Source organism: Carettochelys insculpta, chromosome 1 (assembly GCF_033958435.1).
Source record: "Carettochelys insculpta isolate YL-2023 chromosome 1, ASM3395843v1, whole genome shotgun sequence".
NCBI classification, from domain to species: domain Eukaryota; kingdom Metazoa; phylum Chordata; order Testudines; family Carettochelyidae; genus Carettochelys; species Carettochelys insculpta.
Genome location: NC_134137.1, coordinates 233,613,638 through 233,637,448, shown reverse-complemented (window position 1 = coordinate 233,637,448; position 23,811 = coordinate 233,613,638). Strand labels below are relative to the sequence as shown.

At 48.3% G+C, this 23,811-nt stretch overlaps 1 gene segment (V, D, J or C); it reads left to right on the top strand.

Annotated features, from left to right (window-relative positions):
- The first annotated feature begins 20,309 nt into the window (after window positions 1–20,309).
- Window positions 20,310–21,005, top strand: LOC142013009 (T cell receptor beta variable 29-1-like). The segment is given in 2 exon segments: window positions 20,310–20,352; window positions 20,710–21,005. Coding segments are annotated over 2 exon segments (339 nt in total).
- Window positions 21,006–23,811: the final 2,806 nt, after the last annotated feature.

The window sequence follows — 23,811 nt, the reverse complement described above, 5'->3', positions numbered from 1 at the left end:
GCAGCAGCCAGAAGCCCTGGGCTAAGGGCTGCTGCCCACGGTGACCACAGAGCCCCGCAAGGGCTGGAGAGAGAGTATCTCTCAACCCCCCAGCTGATGGCCGCCATGGAGGACCCCGCTATTTCGATGTTGCGGGACGCGGATCGTCTACACGTCCCTACTTCGATGTTGAACGTCGAAGTAGGGCACTATTCCCATCCGCTCATGGGGTTAGCGACTTCGACGTCTCGCCGCCTAACGTCGATTTCAACTTCGAAATAGCGCCCAACACGTGTAGACGTGACGGGCGCTATTTCGAAGTTACTGCCGCTACTTCGAAGTAGCGTGCACGTGTAGACGCAGCCCCCATGTCCCATGCAACAGACACACCTTGGCCCAAGTTTAATCCATCTTCTCCATAGAACAGCATGGGGAAGCTGCCCATGGGGCCCCTCCACCCGAAGTTCCAATATTATGTGGGGGATGACTGGCAGTGGGTCATGCCTTCCCTCACACTAACCAGTGGCTGTGGAGGCCATGGGGAGCAGAACCCCCTGTTCCCAGCCTGCTCCACTCCCCTGAGCCATGCAGCTAGGACAGTGAAGCAGGCTGGGGCCTGGTTTCTTTACATCCTGTTGCCATGGTGAGGGTAGTGGTGACGCAGTGGGAGGGCCTGACTCCCGTCTCCAGTGTCAGACCCCTGTTCTTCCCCCAGGGTGCATTGTTCAGGGATGATGCGGGGTGGGAGCAGAGCAGGGGCAGGATAAGTTGCAAGAGGAGGTGGGGTGGAGCCTGGAGCAGAGTGGGAGTTGTCCTGTGCCACATGCCACCCCCGAGATGGCACTTGCCAAGCCGTACTCAGAAGTTGTGTGACAAGTGCTAAGTGCCACCTCTGCCCCTAACAATGGTGAAGAGTTCCTGACCCCCCAGCCCTGGCAGCCAAGCCCTTTCCTTGGTCTGAGGCAGAGGCAAAGCAGTGACAGTCCCTTTCCCCAGGCATGTGCCTCCACATGCACATGATAGTCAGGCAGTGCCCAGAGGTCTCCACAGTTACAAGGGAGTCAGTGTAGTTCAATGGACAGGGTAACCACATAGCTTTGTGGGATGAACATGGGACACTTCTGGAGGCTAATACATTTGATTTAAGGACATGGCGCTTCCACATTAGCCTTTTAAATTCAAAATTGACTCCATATCCGTGCTGTAACATTGACATTTTATTGTCGATCTTCATCATCATCAATAACCCTGAGCTCACAGCCCGTTGGTGTCTGATGCCTCTCTCGCTATTTCTTTCCATCTTTCCCTTTCCAGTGCAGAGTGGCTTAGCTTCTGTAGACTAGCTCCACACCAATCAACTGTATCATCTTTCCATTCCCTGTGGGGTCTGCCTCTCCTGTTCGAAGTGTCTATTATGCCGAATACTAGGATCTTGATTTTTCATTTGTTGTTCTTTCTGCAAATATGTCCAAATAGTTGTAGCTTCTGTTTTATAACCTTCTGTAGCAGGTCCTGTTTCGGCTGTATCTTCCTATATAATTCCTCACTGGTGACCTTCTGCATCCATCCTACTCTCAGAATCTTTCTATAACAACTCCTTTTGAACGCCAATATTCTTCTTTTAGAATCTTTCATTATCACCCATGTCTCACATCTGTACAACATGCTGCTGAATACACACATTTTCAAGACGCCCAGCTTCATTCTTAAGCTAATTGCTTTGCTCTTCCAGATCTTATCCATCGCCTTCAAACTCGCTTTTGCTTTCGCTATTCTAGTCGCTATCTCCTTCTTACAGTCTAGATCATATGTTATGTTGCTCCCCAGATATGTGACCCTCTCTACATTTTCTAGTTCAATACCATCCACACTGATCTTCCTTCCTATTTCCTTATCTCCACATACCATTGTTTTTGTTTTATCGATGTTCATAATCAGTCCGTACTGCTTCCTTTTTCTTTTTTTTTTTAACACCCACACCGTTTTCACTAGCTTCTTCTTATCTTCCTCAGTGATAACTATATCATCCATGAAACTCGAGTTGTTAATTCTTCTCCCGTGCACAGATATCCCTTCTACCTCTTCCTTGATCTTCTCCATTGTTCTCCCTAGATGTGTGATGAAGATACCTGGCGATATTGGATCTCCTTGTCTCGTACCTCTACTTGTTTTTAACCAACTTCCCAACTCCCTGCATGTTCTCACTGCTGCCTCTGCATTATCATTGATATCCTTCAACAACTGTATCAGTCTACTATCCACTCCGTATGACTTCAACACTGCCCAAGTCACTTTCTGATCTATAGTGTCAAATGCCCTTTGAAAATCGACAAAGCAAGTGTATACATTTTTGTTCTTTTATCGAGCTTTCTCTGCTATCATTCTTAGTGCCAATATCTGCTGTATGGTACTTCTATCTTTTCTGAACCCTGCTTGCTCATCTGCTATATGTTCTTCTATCTGTGATCTTAATCTCTCAGTCAGTATCATCATCAGCACCTTACCTAGATGACTCGTTAAGGAAATAATTCTGTAGTTCTTGCACTCCAGTGTACTTCCTTTCTTGGGTATTGTCACTAGCACAGATCTTGTTCATTCCTTATGCACCTTCCCTTCTTTCCATGCTATACTACATAGTTGATGTATTTCTTGAATCATGCTTTCTCCACCATATTTGATCATCTCTCCCATGATCTTATCATTTCCAGGGCTCTTGCTGTTCTTTAGTCATTTCACTGCTTTTTCTACTTCCTCCTTCGAAATATTGGTCTCGCTCTTGATGCTCAGGAGAGATATCTCTTTCAATTCTTCAATCAGTCTATTTGAGACACTTGGATCCAACTGTGCTTTGTATAGATTGGTGCAATTTCTCATCCATCGCTGCACAATCTTCTCCCTTTTCATGAGCAAGTGCTATCCCTGTGACTCTCTTATCTAGGTCTTTCTCTGTGGCAATATTCTTAATCTTCTCTTCAAGCGCTGTTCTGTATACATTCCTTGTTTCTTCCTCACATAGCCTCTCCACATTTTTGTTCTTCGTTCTCATCTTTGATTGCCATCTGCTTCGGTTGCCATTTCCTATTAATATTCCTAATTGTTTTATCCACCCTCCTGGTCTTACATTCGCTGTAATACCTCTCGATATCTTCACATTGCTCCTCTAACCATTTCTTCTTATCCTTTCTGGCTGCTTTCCTTATCTCATTGCATTTCATCCTATATTGCTGTTCTGCCATCTCAGAAACATCAATTTTGATCTTCAATGCTCTCTTCTCTTGAACCATCTTCAGTGTCTTCTGGGTCATTGTTAGCTGGTGGCCGGGTAATGTGCGGTGAGGTATCCCCCCTGGGTCCTAAACAACCCCGTTTTTTTACTGTTAGAGCAGGGACCTGCTAGCACTCTTACCTATGGCCAGGCTGTAGTAACCAAACGCTTAAAGTTCTTTTTGTTGTGCCAGCTGTGTTGCAGTGACAAAAGGGTTAACAGCAGTCAGGCTTAGATCTTAACTGGTTACAAGTTTATTAAGCTACAGTTATAAGCATGTGGTTACAAAAGGCTATTGTCTACTTCTTATATGCTAGCAAAGTACAGGTGTTAACAAGTTACGTTACAATCCAATACAAAGATATCTGTTACCATCTAACACAATGATATCTTGACACAATGACGTCTAGTTACAGAGCTCTAATTCTTTAGCTGTGCACAAAAAAGAACGGAGACCTAGCATGGGTATATCTTACCCTCTCTGCGTCTCTCGATACCAGCGTAGCCAAGCCGGATCGGTCACTCAATTCCACGGAAAGACGAATACGAGGTTGGGCGTCCCCAGTTGTGGACCTCGGGAGGCAATCACCTGACCCGACCAGCAGGTAGTTGGTGGGATGCACTCAAAGTTAGAGTTCTGCTGGACCCACCTTTTATACCCCTTTTTGGGTTACGTATTCTCTTTCTTATCTATGGTGCCAGATCGTACTGGTCTGTCTTTTGTGACGCCAGTTTGTTACAAGGGCAATTCTTACTTAATTTGCACTTGTAAGACAGGAGATAAGCAATTTGAGAGTACAGGACATTCGTTTTGCGGGGGCGGAGATTTCTCCTTCTGGGATGGTTGTGTGGTCATCAAATTCATCAATGCCAGCTGGGGTGATTTCTTGAGGGTCCCCCCCAGCCTCTCTTGTTGACAGTTTGGCCTGTTAGCCTTTTATCTGTACTTTCTGTTTCTCCAGGTCACGATAAGCTAGCACATCTGGGCCTCAATGAGGGCATCAAAGACTGTGCTGTCAGCAGCCATTTCCGTGCCCTGTGTGCTTCTCAGTGGGGTGGGGGGGCAGCGAGCAAGCTGGCTTGCAAGGGGGAGACTTTGTCTGGCTACAGTCATCCACTTCTTGTTGATCTTTTCTTCTTCTGGAACAGTCTGCTCAATTGCCTCTTCTATAGTGATGGCTATCCCTGCGACTCTCTTATCTCGGTTTTTTTCTGTGGCAATATTCTTAATTTTCTCTTCAAGCGCTGTTCTATATGCATTCCCTGTTTCTTCCTCACATAGCCTTGCCACACCTCTTCTTTTCTTGAATGGTGTCTTACATTTTCTTTTGAGTTTTATCTTGATTTTTGCGATCACTAGAGTGGTCTGAGTCTATATTCGCCTTTAGAAAGTTCGGCACTGCTGTACCGTTGCTACCTATCTTCTTCTTATCAAAATCACGTCTGTCATGTTCTTGGACTTCCCATCATTCGATCGCTATGTCCACTCCCTACAGTCCTTTTTTTGGAATCTCGTGTTGCAGATCACCACCTCATGCTCTGTAGCAAACTTTAGCAGTTTCTCACCTTGTTTGGTTCTTTCTCTATATCCAAACCTTCCCATGACTCAATCCCAACCTTCATTATCTTTTCCAACCTTTGCATTCCAGTCTCCTCCGATGATCAACACATCTTTCTTCAGTATCTCCTCCACAGCCTTTGTCAAGTCTTTATAGAATAGCTCAATCTCTTTCTCCCTACTGTCCGACATGGGTGCATACACCTGAATGACTGAGATGTTGAACGGTTTTGCTTCGAATCGCACAACCATCACTCTTGCACTCACTGGTTTGTATCCTAATAATGCCCTTCTAGCTGTTTTGCTAAGAAGGAATCCAACTTCTGCTTCATGCTTCGTTTAGTTTCCTGATCAAATGACTTCGCAACTGCATATGTCTCCTGATCCCGTGCAATGCATCTCTGCCAGTCCAAGTATATTGCATCAGTATCTCTCCATCTCCTTCTGAAGCAGCTCTAATTTTCCAGCAGCCCCCAGTGTTCGGACATTCCATTTACCAATAGATAGCATATGTGTTAGCTGTAATTGTCTTTTGGTACCCAACTTATTGACCCAACCCCGATCGCTCGATTTGTATCCCAGACCGTGTTTAACCAGTTGACGTACAAGCCAGCGTCTTTTAGCATTTAGTTGTACTGGCATCAGATTTCATTCATATCGTTGTTTAACAGTCAGTGCATTGACACACATCTGACCAATACTCCTCCTTCATCCAGGCTTGAGACTGGCACGGAGCTCTCAGTGGCTTCATGGTGGAGTTAGGGCTCAGTAAAACAAGCTAATAGTATAAACTGGGAAGACAGTGCTGTTTTAATATTGAGCTAACTCCTTTAAATTTAATTTTTTCTCATAATGTAGATGCAGCCATAAAAGGGACTGCCTGGAATGTCTGTCTGTCTTTATTTTTCCTTCTATGGCCTACTCAGATGTGTGATTTCACCAGGCAGTAATTTACAGGAAAGAATTCCTGGTTCAGCTCCAGGCAGCTGTTAGAAGAAAGTAGGCCTGAGGGAGGAAGGTGCACTTACATGACATCAAGTGATGGCATTAAAGAGGTGCAGGTACATGGCTACGTGAAGGGGTGGGCAAGATGCATCTCCCAGCAGAAAAGCTGAGACGTTCTCTAACTGTCCATTCCGTTTGTCTTGTGTGAATCAAGCTCCAAAAATTTAAGATCTTAAGGATGAATTTGAAAAGAAAAGGTCAGAACCGCGACGGGGAAGAGGAGTCACTTTGGATGAATACAAAGGGGCCATAAGTTGGTGGGAAAGAGGTTAAATTGGATAGAGGGGAAAAATGAGGCTGGAGAATCAAGACAAGCCAAATGCAATAAGAACCAGCCTTGTAGGAGTTGTTGCTCAAGATGTTGAAAGTTCTTTTCCATCTGATGATGGGTTAGAGCCCAGAACTCGCTGCTGATAGTGAGGGTACAGCAGCATGGCCAGGCACAGACAGGGATGGTGCTGTGCAGAAGCCTCTTTGCTGCCCAACCAATCTTTCTTTTCCTTTTGCTTACATAGGTGGTACTGTTGGTGAGGCCATCTCACAGAGCCAAGAGCAGCAATCCAGATGCTTATTGTGACCATGTGCTCTTACCAGAATGAAACTGCCCACACAAACATGCTCTGCTACCAGCAACCCCAAGGAGAAGTCCTGAAAGTAATAGCCACCGCTTATAGTGGGTCCCGTCCCTCCTGTGAGAAGGGCTTCAATGACAGCAAGTGACTGATCACCAGTTGCTGCCTGCCATGACTGTTAAGAATGTGACAGCCAAGGATGCAGCCGCCTATTTCTGTGCTACCAGTGAGTACACACTGCTGTGAGTGGGTCAGTGATGCAAACAAACACTGGCCCTCCCCTTAGTGAGAGAGACCACGGAGGTGTATTGAAGAGAAGAACCTGCACCTGCCATCAGAGATTCTTGCCCTCCAAAACTACAAGCAACCTGACAGCAGCACTAACTATGTATCTGAATCAGGGCACTCAGATCATAGTCAGAGTGGCTAGACAGAAAGTAAGAAGTACTGAGATATCAGTGTCTCTGTTTCCTGGCATAAACTGTTCAGGAGCTGGAGACAGAAGAAGTGTTGTTATTTGACAAATAGTTGCTCCTCCACACACACATCTGTCCCCTTCATGTACAGAGGTTAGTTGTGTGGGACTTGCTACTGGAATTTAACATAGCCTACAGTCCTTTGAATCCCAAAGGAGAAGAAAAAAGTAGTGAGATTATTGAAACAGTCTAGTATGAGCCTGCCCTGCTATGGCCACCTGAGGGCATTGTAGTGCTAATTAAACAAAGCCCAGAAGAGCTAAACTAGGAAAAGAGTCAAAAGTCTTTCTGGCCTGTGTCCATAGCTTCATCCATGTAATGTACAGTTCCCAAGGGTGGAAGAAAAAGTACACATAGCACTGAGAGACCCAGGTTGTGAGCACCAGGGATTGAACTGGTGATGCAAGAGGATAAAACCTTGTACTTTGCTGCATAAGCTAAAGGCCAACTTGCTGTCAGCCACAGCTGTAGGGCACAGGCTTCAATCACCCTAGTGAGAGGTCTCAGTGCCTCTGGGTACTACCATGAATACAAACAAGCAGTGGAGAACCAGAGGTTAGGTTGTCCTTGTCTCACCAGAAATGCCAGGAGTTTTCAGATGATTACTAAAAGTGCCTCAGGAATCAGTCCAGGGGCCAGTTTCTTTCAACGTCTACATTCATGATGTGGATGAAGAGATGGAGTGCACCCTCTGGAAATTCATGGATGGCTCTAAGCTGAGGGAAGAAATAGATACGTTAGTGGAGAGGGATAGAGTTCGAAGTGACCTAGACAAATCGGAGGACTGGGGCAAAAGAAATCTGATGATATTCAATCAGGACAACTGCAGAGTCCTGCACCTGCGATGGAAGAATCTCAAGCATTGTTACAGGCTGAGGACGGACTGGCTATGCAGCAGTTCTCCAAAAAAAGGAGACTTGGGGATTGCAGATATGAGTCACCAGCGTGCCCTGGTATTCAAGAAGGGTAATGGCATATTGTGCTGCATTAGTAGGAGCAGTGGTAGCAGATTGAGGAAAGTGGTTATGCCTCTCTATTCGGCACTCGTGCAGCTACATCTAGAGTATTGCTTCCAGTTCCCCCCATGTGCCTCCACTATAAAAATAATAAGGTTAAATTGGAGAGGGTCCAGTGGAGGGCAACAGAAATGATTGGTGGTGGGGGGCATATGACTTATGAAGTGAGGCTGAGGGAACAGAAGCCTGATTTAGTTTGCAGAAGACAGAAAGGATTTGATGGCAGCCTGCAACTATTTGAAGGGAGACTGAGAGAGGACAGAGCCAGGCTGCTCTACTTTTGTTAGAGCAACGAAGGGTCCTGTGGCACCTTATAGACTAACAGAAAAGTTTTGAGCATGAGCTTTCGTGAGCACAGACTCGCTTCATCAGATGCTGGTCTTGGAAATCTGCAGGGCCAGGTATAAATAAGCCAGAGCAAGGGTGGGGATAACAAGGTTATTTATACCTGGCCCTGCAGATTCCCAAGACCAGCATCTGATGAAATGAGTCTGTGCTCACGAAAGCTCATGCTCAAAACTTTTCTGTTAGTCTATAAGGTGCCACAGGACCCTTTGTTGCTGTTACAGATCCAGACTAACACAGCTACCCCGCCGATACTTTTGTTAGATTACAGAACAATGATCTCAAGATGCAGACAAATGAAGGTTTGGATGTTAGAAAAAAATTTTTTTCAACTGAGACAGTGGTAAAGGAGTGGAATGGGTCATCTAGGGGGGGTGGTCATGAGAGAAGCCAGGACACTGAAGCCGTGTCTACACGTGCACGCTACTTCGAAGTAGCGGCACTAACTTCGAAATAGCGCCCGTCATGGCTACACGCGCCGGGCGCGATTTCGAAGTTAACTTCGACGTTAGGCGGCGAGACGTCGAAGTCGCTAACCCCATGAGGGGATAGGAATAGCGCCCTACTTCGACGTTCAACGTCGAAGTAGGGACCGTGTAGTCGTTGCGCGTCCCGCAACTTCGAAATAGCGGGGTCCGCCATGGCAGCCATCAGCTGAGGGGTTGAGAGATGCTCTCTCTCCAGCCCCTGCGGGGCTTTATGGTCACCGTGGGCAGCAGCCCTTAGCCCAGGGCTTTTGGCTGCTGCTGCGGCAGCTGGGGATCCATGCTGCAGGCACAGAGTCTGCAACCAGTTGTCGGCTCTGTGTATCTTGTGTTGTTTAGTGCAACTGTGTCTGGGAGGGGCCCTTTAAGGGAGCGGCTGGCTGTTGAGTCCGCCCTGTGACCCTGTCTGCAGCTGTGCCTGGCACCCTTATTTCGATGTGTGCTACTTTGGCGTGTAGACGTTCCCTCGCAGCGCCTATTTCGATGTGGTGCCGCGCAACGTCGAAGTTGAACATCGACGTGGCCAGCCCTGGAGGACGTGTAGACGCTATTCATCGAAATAGCCTATTTCGATGTCGAAACATCGAAATAAGCTATTTCGATGTTGGCTGCACGTGTAGACGTAGCCTGAGTGAGCAGAAAAATGACATATCTGAAAATGCTCACTATCAGAACCCCACAACCCACGTATCAGCATATTAACCCTGATCACCATGCAGCAGTGGCAGTTTTGTGTGGAGAAAAAGTGGCCCAAACCACGCACTTTGCATCAGAAGGTGTAACCACCACAGTGCTGGGTATGTAGCTCTTTGTTTGCACTTTTAGCCATAAAGAAACAAAGAGCAGCAGCACACTTCATATGCACATCTGGACTTAGCTCCTCTAATGGCACCATTTGTTCTATCTCATGATCACCTGTTCTGCTCCCTTGTGTGGTTTTGAAGGGCTCCACCTGCTAAAAGCACGCAGAACTTTGTTGAATGAATTGATCGCTCTGGCTTGTCTTTCCTACAGACAACGTGAGGACGGCATCGGGTGTGTCCCTTAGCTTCCAGCTGCTGGCAGGTATGAAAGTGTATCTGAGAAATGTTTGGACTCCAGGATGGTAGAGCCTTACTTTAGCCTCTGAGATGAGAAGTGGAACATGGGAAAGAGGGTGTTTGCTGCGGATGATGGAAGCCTCACAGGTGAAGGCTCCAGCAGCAAACTGACAAGAATGTGTGCAGGGGCAAAGAGAAGAAAGTTTTGCTCAAGGGATGAAGGAAGCAGAGAGGGACAGAGGGGAGCTACTTCCAGAGGGCAGGAAGTGCACAGAAGTCAGCAAGGGACCGACAGAGGTAAGGCTGTGTGGGAAAACATAGCCCTTTGACAGAAGTGAGCAGGGAGAGTCAGTGAGGTGATCTGACCAGTCTGTAGAAGGGTTTCAAAATCAAGGAAGGAGTGTTTGGAATTTGATCCTGTAGGGCAATGCACACAGGCCAGGTGAGTTGTGTTCCATCCTCCACGGCTCTCACTCCCTCTCTCACCTTCACTCTCCTTTGTAGGTCTTTGCAGTGCGGTAACAGTGACACAGAAGGAGAAGTTTATGACCTTCTGGAATGGAAGCAAAGCAACAATCCCATGTAAACATGACGATAATAATTTCCTTACAATGCTGTGGTATCAGCAGCAGAAGGGTGCAGGGGGGCAGCTGAAGTTAGTCGCCGTTTCTACAGGAGTGAACTCAACAGATGAGGAAGATCAATTTGAACTCAGATATAAAATGTCACGTCCGACAATACCGACCAGCTCCCTGACCATCGACCCGGGGAAGGCTGAAGACTCGGCTGTGTATTTCTGTGCAGCCAGCAAAGCACAGTGAGAGCTTTGTGTCTCACAGCTGTGCAGTAACCCACCAGCACTGCTCACCCCATGTCCTTTGCCACACACATATAGAAATAGTGTAAGAGGGGAAATGAGGTCACTTAGCAGCTCACAGTGGTGAAGGGTCCCTGATTCCTGCCCTGTCAGCCAGGCCCTTTTCTTAGCTTGAGGCAGAGGCAGAGCAGTGGCAGCCCCTTTCCCCATGCACAAACCTCCCTGTGGACGTGCTGCTCAGGCACTGCCCGCAGGGCACCACAGCTACAAGGGAGTGTGTCAATTGTCAGCAACTCAGTGCAGTCCAATGGAGACTACCTGGGCTTTGTGCCCACATGTCACTAACCTGCCCTATGAGGCTGGGCAGGTCACTTAGCCTCCTGTGCCTCAAACGCCCCTTGTAAAACAGAAGGAATATTGCTCGCCTACCTTTGGAAAGTTCTTGGAAATGAAATCTGATGTTCATGAACAGTGACAGGAGCACATTTAGCCTCTTGGACGTTCAGTCTTGGCCAGCTCGGGAAGGGGAATTGGCTGCATCTCATTGCTTCACACAGTCTGACAGAGTGTAACTGTTGGTGACAGCTGATAAGGATGCAGGTGGAAATTAGTGAGGTAGAGGTTCTATAAACCATTCCAAGCATCTGTGTCTGCAAGGATCTTTACCCCACTCTACACCTGCCTTGCACTGCAGCCAATGATAGCTCCTCTGTATGGAAACTCCAGCGGAATAACTTGAGTCAGTTCCAAAAAATTAATAACACTATCACTTGCCCCAGGGCTGGAGAGCCAGGAGCTAAGCAACTGTGGCCACTGAATGATCCACACTTGAGAGGAGTGGGTTCTCTGTGCTTTAACTATTGAGTCTGTTCTGGTAAGGCTATAGTCTGAAGAAGTGGGTCTGTCCCATGAAAGCACATCACCTAATAATTTATTTTGTTAGTCTGTGAAGTGCTACTGGACTGCTTTTTTCGTTTTGATAAAATATGGACTAACGCAGGCATCTCTCTGTTACTACTGAGATGAGGTGTTCTCCCTGTAAAGAGCTGCAGGACACTGAAAGGACCTGGGATTGCTCTCAGGGAGCCACAACACAACTAAGAAAAGATGCCTGCGGGGAAGACTCTGAGATGAGAGGAGCTGCCACACGTAGGAAGGCTGGAAGTAGTCTGTTGTGATTGGAGGAAAGCTCTGACATCTCAGAAATTTGGAGAATTTTGCTATTCTCAGTCTGGTTGCACCTCAATCAATTTGGTGATCTCTCAGGTCTGGTGGAGTGGGCTGGGGACATTAATTTCTACAGCTTTTATGTCTTCTCTCACACAGAGACTTGGAAAAACCATGAAGATACCATGTCCTGAATGAAAACTGCTGCACATACATGTACTGATACAACTTCGGAGGCAGGTCCAAGGTTATTAACTCTGAGTGTGGCTGGGTTAGATGCTACTTCTGAGGAGGGGTATAGTGCTTCCAAGTTTCAAGTTACTAGACCCATTTCCAACATCTCTTCTGTGAGCACTGTGGATGTGGGAACCTAGGATTCAGCCGGCTACTTCTGTGCTGCCAAAGAGCACCGGGCTGTAAAATAAGCAACTTATGAAAAATTTTTCTCCTCCCCATGTCAGAACCAACAATAAATGGATTAGAAACATAGAGACAGGCTGTGAGGTCAAGTCACAACTAGATTCAAAGACTAGAACCAGAGAAGCAAAAATAAAGAGTTGTGGAGAGAAAGGGAACTTGAAAATGGCCCTGTAGGCTGGTGGTTATAACCCTCACTGAAACTGTGAGTGATTCTGATGTAACTCTCCTGCTCCAATAATTTACTGTGTGCAACAGCTTCCATGGGAGAATGTAAGGCATCTCCACAACTGAACAGCTGAGACCCAGTGTTGAGAGCAGGAGTCGGCAATTAGCAGCTTGTACACTGGATGTAGTGTACCAGGATAGACAAGGGGGTGACCCATCGGATGCCTTATTTCCCTGTGCATCCACAAGTACAGTTGCTTTGATCTTCTGTTGGCCATAGATTGCCATTCCCAGCCAATGGGAGGTGAAGGAAGTGTTGTGCTGGTCTGTGCCTCATACCAGGGAGGGAGGCAGTGAACCATGGCCAATGGGAGCTGTAATTCAGAGTACCTGCAGACACACAGGCTACGTCTACACGTGCACGCTACATCGAAGTAGCTAATTTCGAAGTAGCGACATCGAAATAGGCTATTTCGATGAATAGCGTCTACACGTCCTCCAGGGCCGGCAACGTCGATGTTCAACTTCGACGTTGCGCAGCCCAACATCGAAATAGGCACAGCGAGGGAACGTCTACACGCCAAAGTAGCACACATCGAAATAAGGGTGCCAGGCACAGCTGCAGACAGGGTCACAGGGCAGACTCAACAGCAAGTCGCTCCCTTAAAGGACCCCTCCCAGACACACTTTCATTAAACAGCGCAAGATACACAGAGCCGACAACTAGTTGCAGACCCTGGGCATGCAGCATGGGTCCCCAGCTGCCGCAGCAGCAGCCAGAAGCCCTGGGCTAAGGGCTGCTGCACACGGTGACCACAGAGCCCCACAAGGGCTGGAGAGAGAGTATCTCTCAACCCCCCAGCTGATGGCCACCATGGAGGACCCCGCTATTTCGATGTTGCAGGACGCGGATCATCTACACGTTCCCTACTTCGATGTTAAACGTCGAAGTAGGGCGCTATTCCCATCCCCTCATGGGGTTAGCGACTTCGACATCTCGCCGCCTAACGGCGATTTCAACTTCGAAATAGCGCCCAACACGTGTAGCCGTGACGGGCGCTATTTCGAAGTTGGCGCCGTTACTTCGAAGTAGCGTGCACGTGTAGACGCAGCCACAGAGAAATAAAGTGACAGTGGTCCACCATGGGCTCACTGTGGTGAACCTCCACTGGTTTATTTTCTACGCCAGAGTTACAGCAGACACCTGAGAGGTCGGTTATCTACATTCATATACTTTTTCCCCTTCTGCCAGAAAGGGATAATTTGAATGTAGTTTTACCACAACACTGGGAAGTGCTCTAACCACTGCAATAGAAGTTTAAAGTTGACAACACCAGCACCTCTGGATGATTTGTGAAAAGTTAGGCAGCCTCTGAGCACAGCTCCTGAGCTTTCATGGGCTTGTGACTTGTTCTGGAGCTTAGCATAACATAGTCTTCTGGGTGCCAGGAGTTAGGGAGCTATGCTCATGCCCACGGGCAAAAGCACAGGAAACTCAGAGCTTGCAAAAAACTTCTACATTCCTCTCACACACGGACAGAGCTAACAGAACTCACAAGAGTATGCATTCTAACGTGAAGGAATTCTCAGCTGTCAGTAACATTAAGACTGTGTTGCAGTGGACTATGCCCTTTGCCCAGGACCCTCACAAAAGATAGTCATGAGAAGGGCAGGGGGAAGTGACGTCTCTTACTGGAATGGCAAGGGGGGAAACAGAGCACAGCTTGGCCAGGACTTTGACTCTGCAGAAAAATGACATTCCTCCAAATGCTTCCAGATGACAGCAAAGTGCAGAGGATTCGGCATAGGAGCTGACAATGATAAGGTTTTGTGCAGAAACATCGCCATTGATAGAAGTGAGGAGGGAGCAGTAGCAATACAAGGTCAGTCAGGTAATCTGAGAAGCCTATAGAGGGGTTTATGACCAAGGTTTTGGAACTGGATATTACATGCACAAAGGCCACATGAGTTGTGTTCCATCCACCACAGCTTTTACTCCCTTTTCGCCTTCATTAGAACATGAGAACAGCCATACTGACTGAGAGCAAAGGTCCATCCGGCCCATTCTTCTGTCTGGTGGCAGTTGCCAATGCCAGGTGCCCCAGAGGGACTGACCGTAACAAAGTAATCTCCTCTACCATCCATCTTCCTGCTCTGCCTAACAGAAGCTAGGGACATCCTTCCTTACCCATCCTGGCTAATAGCCATTAAAGGACCCAACTTCCATGAATTCATCTAGCTCTTTTTTAAATCCTGTTATTGTCCTAGTCTTCACAGCCTGCTCTGGCAAGGTGTTCCACCTTTGGTTGTACCCTGCGTGAAAAACAATTTCCTTTTATCTCTTTTAAACCTACTGCTCATTAATTTCATTTGGTGTCCCCTGGTTCTTATACGTGGAAACAAGTGAATGATTTTTCCTTGTTGGCTTTCTTCATACCACTCACAATTTTATATATCTCTATCATAGCCCCCCTTAGTCTCCTCTTTTCTAAGATGAAATGTCCAATTCACATTAAATGCTGCTCATATGGGACACGTTCGAAACCCTTACTTATTTTAGTTGCCATTTTCTGAACCTTTTCACATGTCAATATGTCTTTTTGAGCTGAGGGGACCACATATGTATGCAGTATTCAATATGTGGGCATACCATCTTAATTTCTATCCCTTTTTTAATGATTTGTGATATTCTGTTTGTTTTTTGACTGCTGCTGCACACTGCCTGGATATTTTCAGAGAACTATCCATGATGACTCTACGATCTCTTTTCTGATTAGTTGTAGACCCCATCATACTGTATGTACAGTTGGTATTATTTATTCCAATGTGCATTATTTTACATTTAACCACATTAAATTTCATTTGCCATTTTGGTTCCCAACCACTCAATTTTGTGAGATCTTTTAGAAGTTCTCCACACTCTCCATTGTGGGTGTTTGCAGGGATGGTGATGGTGACACAGAAGGAGAAGTTTATGTATCTCCAGAACAGGAGCCACGTAAGAACCCCATGTGAACATGATGGCTGCGTCTACACGTGCACGCTACTTCGAAGTAGCGGCAGTAACTTCGAAATAGCGCCCGTCACGTCTACACGTGTTGGGCGCTATTTCGAAGTTGAAATCGCCGTTAGGCGGCGAGACGTCGAAGTCGCTAACCCCATGAGGGGATGGGAATAGCGCCCTACTTCGACGTTCAACATCGAAGTAGGGACGTGTAGACGATCCGCGTCCCGCAACATCGAAATAGCGGGGTCCTCCATGGCGGCCATCAGCTGGGGGGTTGAGAGATACTCTCTCTCCAGCCCTTGCGGGGCTCTGTGGTCACCGTGGGCAGCAGCCCTTAGCCCAGGGCTTCTGGCTGCTGCTGCTGCAGCTGGGGGTCCGTGCTGCATATACAGGGTCTGCAACTAGTTGTTGGCTCTGTGTATCTTGCACTGTTTAATGAAAGTGTGTCTGGGAGGGGCCCTTTAAGGGAGCGACTTGCTGTTGAGTCCGCCCCATGACCCTATCTGCAGCTGTGCCTGGCTCCCTTATTTCGATGTGTGCTACTTTGGCGTGTAGGGCTGCGTCTACACGTGCACGCTACTTCGAAGTAGCGGCACCAACTTCGAAATAGCGCCCGTCACGTCTACACGTGTTGGGCGCTATTTCGAAGTTGAAATCGATGTTAGGCGGCGAGACGTCGAAGTCGCTAACCCCATGAGCGGATGGGAATAGCGCCCTACTTCGACGTTCAACATCGAAGTAGGGACGTGTAGACGATCCGCGACCCGCAACATCGAAATAGCGGGGTCCTCCATGGCGGCCATCAGCTGGGGGGTTGAGAGATACTCTCTCTCCAGCCCTTGCGGGGCTCTGTGGTCACCGTGGGCAGCAGCCCTTAGCCCAGGGCTTCTGGCTGCTGCTGCTGCAGCTGAGGGTCCGTGCTGCATATACAGGGTCTGCAACTAGTTGATGGCTCTGTGTATCTTGCACTGTTTAATGAAAGTGTGTCTGGGAGGGGCCCTTTAAGGGAGCGACTTGCTGTTGAGTCCGCCCCGTGACCCTGTCTGCAGCTGTGCCTGGCTCCCTTATTTCGATGTGTGCTACTTTGCCGTGTAGACGTTCCCTCGCTGTGCCTATTTCGATGTTGGGCTGAGCAACGTCGAAGTTGAACATCGACGTTGCCAGCCCTGGAGGACGTGTAGACGTTATTCATCGAAATAGCCTATTTCGATGTCTCAACATCGAAATAAGCTATTTCGAAGTTGGGTGCACGTGTACACGTAGCCGATGACAACTCCTACTATGATGTCCTGTGGTATCAGCAGCAGAAGGTGCAGAAAGGCAGCTGAAGTTAATCGCCCATTCTGTAGGTGTGAACACAGCAGTAATAAAAGAACAATTTCAAGCCAGATACAATATGACACGACCAACAATACTGACCACCTCCCTGACCACCAACACGGGGACGGCTGAAGACACGGCTGTGCATTTCTGTGCAGCTACTTGAGCACAATGAGAGCTTCTTGTCTCTCAGCTGTGCAATAACCCACCAGCTTTGCTCACCCCATGTCCTGTGCAACACACACACCACAGCGCAAGTCAAATCCATCTTCTCCATAGGACAGTATGGGGTAGCTTCCCATGGGGCCCCTCCACCCGAAGGTCCAAAATTGCATGGGGGCTGACTGGTGGTGGGTCATGCCTGTCCCCACACTAACCAGTGGCTGTGGAGGCCATGGGGAGCAGAACCCCCTGTTCCCAGCCTGCTCCATTCCCCTGAGCCATGCAGCTAGGACAGTGAAGCAGGCTGGGTCTGGGTTTCTCCACATCCTGTTGCCATGGTGAGGGTAGTGGTGACGCAGTGGGAGGGCCTGACTCCTGTCTCCAGTGTCAGACCCCTGCTCTTCCCCCAGGCTGCATTGTTCAGGGATGATGTGGGGTGGGAGCAGAGCAGGGGCAGGATAAGTTGCAAGAGGAGGTGGGGTGGAGCCTGGAGCAGAGTGGGAGTTGTCCTGTGCCACATGCCACCCCCGAGATGGCACTTGCCAAGCCGTACTCAGAATTTGTGTGACGAGTGCTGAGTGCCACCTCTGCCCCTAACAATGGTGAAGAGTTCCTGACCCCCCAGCCCTGGCAGCCAAGCCCTTTCCTTGGTCTGAGGCAGAGGCAAAGCAGTGACAGTCCCTTTCCCCAGGCATGTGCCTCTACATGCACATGATAGTCAGGCAGCGCCCAGAGGTCTCCACAGCTACAAGGGAGTCAGTGTAGTTCAATGGACAGGGTGACCACATAGCTTTGTGGGATACACATGGGACACTTCTGGAGGCTAATACATTTGATTTAAGGACATGGCACTTCCACACTGGCCTCTTAAATAAAAATTGACTCCATATCCGTGCTGTAACATTGACGTTTTGCTGTTGATCTTATGGCTCAGTAACTCAAGCTAAAAGTAGATACTGGGCAGACAGTGCTGGTTTAATATTGAGCTAACTCCTTTAAATTTAATTTTTTCTCATAATGCAAATGCAGCTAGAAAAGGGACTGCCCTGCATGGCTGTCTTTGTTTATTTCATTTCTACAGCCTATTCAGATGTGTGATTTCACCAGGCAGTAATTTATGGGAAATAAGTCCTGGGTTCAGCTCCAGGCCGCTGCTAGAAGACAGCAGGCCTGAGGGAGGAAGGTGCACTTCGAGCTCAACAGGTGATGGCACTAAAGAGGTGCAGAGGGGTGGCTATGTGAAGAGCTGAGCAAGATTCATCCCCCAGCAGAAAAGCTGAGTTGTTCTCTAACTGCCCATTCCGTTTTGTCTTGTGTGAATCAAGGTCCAAAAATTTAAGATCTTAAGGATGAATTTGAAAAGAAAAGGTCAGAACGGTGATGGGGAAGAGGAGTTACTTTGGATGAGTGCAAAGGGGCCATAAGTTGGTGGGAAGGAGGTTAAATTGGATAGAGGGGAAAAATGAGGCTGGAGAATCAGGACAAGCCAAATGCGGTAAGTATCAGATTTGAAAGTGTTGCTGCTGAAGATGTTGAAAATTCTTCTCCATCTGATGGTGGGTTAGAGCCCAGAACTAGTTGTCTCTGGTGAGAGTACAGCTGCATGGCTGGGCACAGACAGGGATGGTGCTGTGCAGAAGCCACTTTGCTTCCCAAGCAATCTTTCTTTCCCTCTTGCTCACACAGATGCTGGGGTTGATGATGCTATCTTACAGAGCCAAGAGCAGCAATCCAGAAACCTGCTATGACCATGAGCTCTCACCAGAATGAAACTGCCCACACAAACATGCTCTGCTACCAGCAACCCCACGGAGAAAGCCTGATGGTAATAGCCACTGCTTACACTGGGTCACGTCCCTCCTCTGAGAAGGGCTGCAGTGACAGCAAGTGATTGATCACCAGATGCTGCCTGCCATGGCTGTGAAGAATGTGACAGCCAAGGATGCGGCCGCCTATTTCTGTGCCAACAGGGAGCAAACACTGCTGTGAGCGGCTCAGCGACGCAAGTCCTGGCCTGCCCGTTAGTGAGAGAGACCACGGAGGTGGGGTGAAGAGAGGAACCCGCACTTGCCATCAGAGATTCTTGGCCTCAAAACTACAAGCAACCTGACAGCGACACTAGCTATGTATCTGAACTGGGGCACTCAGATCACAGTCAGAATGTCTAGACAGAAAGTAAGAAGTACTGGGCGATCTGTCTTTCTGCTTCCTGGCACAAACTGTTCAGGAGCTGGAAACAGAGAAAGTGTTATTTAACAATAGTTGCTCCTCCACACACATCTGTCACCTTCATGCACAGAGTTGTGTGGGACTTGCAACTGGAATTTAACATAGCCTATAGTCCTTTGGATCTCAAAGGAGAAGAAAAAAGTAGTGAGATTATTGAATCAGTCTAGCATGAGCCTGCCCTGCTATGGCCACCTGAGGGCATTGTAGTGCTAATTAAACAAAGCCCAGAAGAGCTAAACTAGGAAAAGAGTCAAAAGTCTTGGTAGCCTGTGTCTGTAGCTTCACCCCTTTAATGTATGGTTCCCAAGGGTGGAAGAAAACATATGCATAACACCAAGGACGTGTCTACACTAGCCCCAAACTTATTTCCCATGAGCAGATGGGAATAAGGGGACTTTGAAGTAGGCAGGGTCCTTTCAAAAAGGAGCCCCATCTGGATGAGCCACGCAGTGGTGAGCTGCGTCAGTTTTGAAGCGCCGCGGCCACCCGCATGCTAATGAGGTGCTAGTGTAGACATGGCCTTGCAAGAGACCCAGGTTGCCAGCCACAGGGATTTGAACCTGTGATGAGAGGGGCTATTTGAAGGGAGACTGAAAGAGGATGGATCCAGGCTGCTCTAGTTTTGTTAGTTGACAGAACAATGATCTCAAGTTGTAGACAGGAGATGTACGTTTGGAAGTAAGAAAAAAAGTATTTCAACTGACACAGTGGGGAAGCAGTGGAATGAGTCACTTAGCGGGGGTGGTCATGAGAGAAGCCAGGACACTGAGTGAGCAGAAAAATGACATATCCAAAAATGCTCACTATCAAAATCCCACAACCCACGTATCAAAATATTAACCCTGATCACCATGAAGTAGTGGGAGGTTTGTTTGGAAGGACAGTGGCCTAAGCCACACACTTTGCATCAGAAGGTGTAACCCCCACCGTACGGGGTGTGTGGCTCTTCATTTGCGCTTTTAGCCCTAAAAAACAATAAGCGGTTGCACATTTCAGATGCACATCTGGACTTAGCTTCTCTAGCGGCACCATTTGTTCTGTGTCATGATCACCTGTTGTACTCCCTTTTGTGGTTTTGAAGGGCTCCACCTGCTAAAGGCACGCAGAACTTTGTTGAATGAATTGATCGCTCTGGCTTGTCTTTGCTACAGACAGCATGAGGACGGCATCGGGTGTGTCCCTTGGCTTCCAGCTGCTGGCAGGTATGAAAGTGTCTCTGAGAAACGTTTGGACTCCAGGATGGTAGAGCTTTACTTTAGCCTCTGAGATGAGAAGTGGAACATGGGAAAGAGGGTGTTTGCTGCAGATGATGGAAACCTCACAGGTAAAGGCTCCAGCAGCAAACTGACAAAAATGTGTGCAGGGGCGAAGGGAAGAAAGTTTTGCTCAAGGGATGAAGGAAGCAGAGAGGGACAGAGAGGAGCTACTTCCAGAGGGCAGGAAGTGCACAGAAGTCAGCAAGGGACCGACAGAGGTAAGGCTGTGTGGGAAAACATAGTTCTTTGACAGAAGTGAGCAGGGAGAGTCAGTGAGGTGATCTGACCAGTCTGTAGAGGGGTTTCAAAATCAAGGAAGGAGTGTTTGGAATTTGATCCTGTAGGGCAATGCACACAGGCCAGGTGAGTTGTGTTCCATCCTCCATGGCTCTCACTCCCTTTGTCACCTTCTCTCTCCTTTGTAGGTCTTTGCAGTGGGGTGACAGTGACACAGAAGGAGAAGGTTATGACCATCTGGAATGGGAGCAAGGCAACAATTCAATGTGAACATGATGATAATACTTTCTATACAATGCTGTGGTATCAGCAGCAGAAGGGTGCAGAGGGGCAGCTGAAGTTAGTCGCCTTTTCTCGAGGTGTGAACTCAGCAGAAGAGGAAGAACAGTTTAAAGCCAGATATAAAATGTCACGTCCAACAATGCTGACCAGCTCCCTGACCATCGACCCGGGGAAGGCTGAAGACTCGGCTGTGTATTTCTGAGCAGCCAGCAAAGCGCAGTGAGAGCTTTGTGTCTCACAGCTGTGCAATAACCCACCAGCACTGCTCACCCCGGCTACGTCTACACGTGAAGCCTACATCGAAGCAGCCTATTTCGATGTGGCGACATCGAAATAGGCTATTTCGATGAATAACGTCTACACGTCCTCCAGGGCTGGCAACGTCGATGTTCAACATCGACGTTGCGCAGCACCACATTGAAATAGGCGCTGCGAGGGAACGTCTACACGCCACAGTAGCACACATCGAAATAAGGGTGCCAGGCACAGCTGCAGACAGTGTCACAGGGCGGACTCAACAGCCAGCCGCTCCCTTAAAGGGCCCCTCCCAGACACACTTGCACTAAACAGCACAAGATCCACAGAGCCGACAACGAGTTGCAGACCCTGTGCATGCAGCATGAATCCCCCGCTGCAGCAGCAGCAGCCAGAAGCCCTGGACTAAAGGCTGCTGCACACGGTGACCATAGAGCCCCGCACAGCCTGGAGAGACAGCGTCTCTCAACCCCCCAGCTGATGGCTGCCATGGAGGACCCCACAATTTCGACGTTGCGGGACGCGGATCGTCTACACGGTCCCTACTTCGACGTTGAACGTCGAAGTAGGGCGCTATTCCGATCCCCTCATGAGGTTAGCGACTTCGACGTCTCGCCGCCTAACGTCGAAGTTAACTTCAAAATAGCGCCCGACGTGTGTAGACGTGACGGGTGCTATTTCGAAGTTAGTGCCACTACTTCGAAGTAGCGTGCACGTGTAGACACAGCCCCCATGTCCTTTGCCACACACATATAGAAATAGTGTAAGAGGGGAAATGAGGTCACTTAGCAGCTCACAGTGGTGAAGGATTCCTGATTCCTGCCCTGTCAGCCAGCCCCTTTTCTTAGCCTGAGGCAGAGGCAGAGCAGTGGCAGTCCCTTTCCCCATGCACATACCTCCCTACGGACATGCTGTTTAGGCACTGCCCACAGGGCTCTACAGCTACAAGGCACAGAGAGGGAGCCGTGCTAGTCTATATACTATCAAAACAAAAAAACAGTCAAGTAGCACTTTTAAGACTAACAACATAATTTATGAAGTGACGAGCTTTTGTGGGACAGACCCACTTCTTCAGACCATAGTCAGACCAGAACAGACTCAATATTTAAGGCACAGAGAACCAAAAACAGTAATCAAGGTGGACAAATCAGAAAAAAAAATATCAAGGTGAGCAAATCAGAGACTAGAGGGACAGAAGGGGATTTGGAAGCCACGAATTAGATTAAGCCAGGTATGCAAACGAGCCCCTTTAGTGACCCAGAAAATTCCAATCTTGGTTCAAACCAGCTGTGTCTACACGTGCACGCTACTTCGAAGTAGCGGCACTAACTTCGAAATAGCGCCCGTCGCGGCTACACGCGTCGGGCACTATTTCGAAGTTAACTTCGACGTTAGGCGGTGAGACGTCGAAGTCGCTATCCTCATGAGGGGATCGGAATAGCGCCCTACTTCGACGTTCAACGTCGAAGTAGGGACCGTGTAGACGATCCGCGTCCCGCAACGTCGAAATTGCCGGGTCCTCCATGGCAGCCCTCAGCTGGGGGGTTGAGAGATGCTCTCTCTCCAGCCCCTGCGGGGCTCTATGGTCACCGTGGGCAGCAGCCCTTAGTCCAGGGCTTCTGGCTGCTGCTGCGGCAGCTGGGGATCCATGCTGCAGGCACAGGGTCTGCAATCAGTTGTCGGCTCTGTGGATCTTGTGTTGTTTAGTGCAACTGTGTCTGGGAGGGGCCCTTTAAGGGAGCGGCTTGCTGTTGAGTCCACCCTGTGACCCTGTCTGCAGCTGTGCCTGGCACCCTTATTTCGATGTGTGCTACTTGGCGTGTAGACGTACCCTCGCAGTGCCTATTTCGATGTGGTGCCGTGCAACGTCGAAGTTGAACATCGACGTTGCCAGCCCTGGAGGACGTGTAGACGTTATTCATCGAAATAGCCTATTTTGATGTTGCTACATCGAAATAAGCTATTTCGATGTTGGCTTCACATGTAGACGTAGCTACCATGTGTTAATGTGTTGAATTTGAATATAAAAGAGAGTTCAGCAGCCTCTTTTTGAAGAGTGTTGTGAAAATTCCTCTACAGTAACACACAAACTCTTAAGTCATTAATAGCCAACTCCATTAGCCATTAGTCATTAGCCAATAGCCATTGCCCACTCCATTAAAATGCCAGCCAACAGTTTTGTGGATCTGGAGTGTTTTTAAGTCTGTTTTATGCCCATTAACTCTTTGTCTAAAAGAGTTTGAAGTCCGTCCAATTTTCAAAGCATCTGGGCATTGTTGACACATGATGGCATATATGATGTTAGTCGAGGAACATGAGAATGCGCCCGTGATTCTGTGAATAAGCTGGTTAGGTCCAGTGATGGTACCTTCAGAAAAGATATGTGGACAAAGCTGGCAGTGGGCCTTGTTGCAAGGAAAACTCCCAGGACTGGTGTTCCTGCGGTATACACTGTGGCTGTAGGTGAGAATCCTCATAAGGTTGGGAGGTTGTCTGTAGGAGAGAACAGGCCTGTCACCTAGGGCCTTCTGGAGTGTGGCTATTGAATGATCCATACTTGAATTGAGATGATTTCCCTGTAAAGAAAAGCTGGCCACTGAAGGGACTGGGGGTCGCCCTCAGGCCCCATGACAAAACTGAGGAAATACTCCTGCAGGGAAGAACCTGAGATGTGGGGAGCTGCCACACGTAGGAGGGCTGGGAGTAGTCTGTTGTGACTGGAGGAAAAGTCTGACATCTTAGCTGTTTGGAGA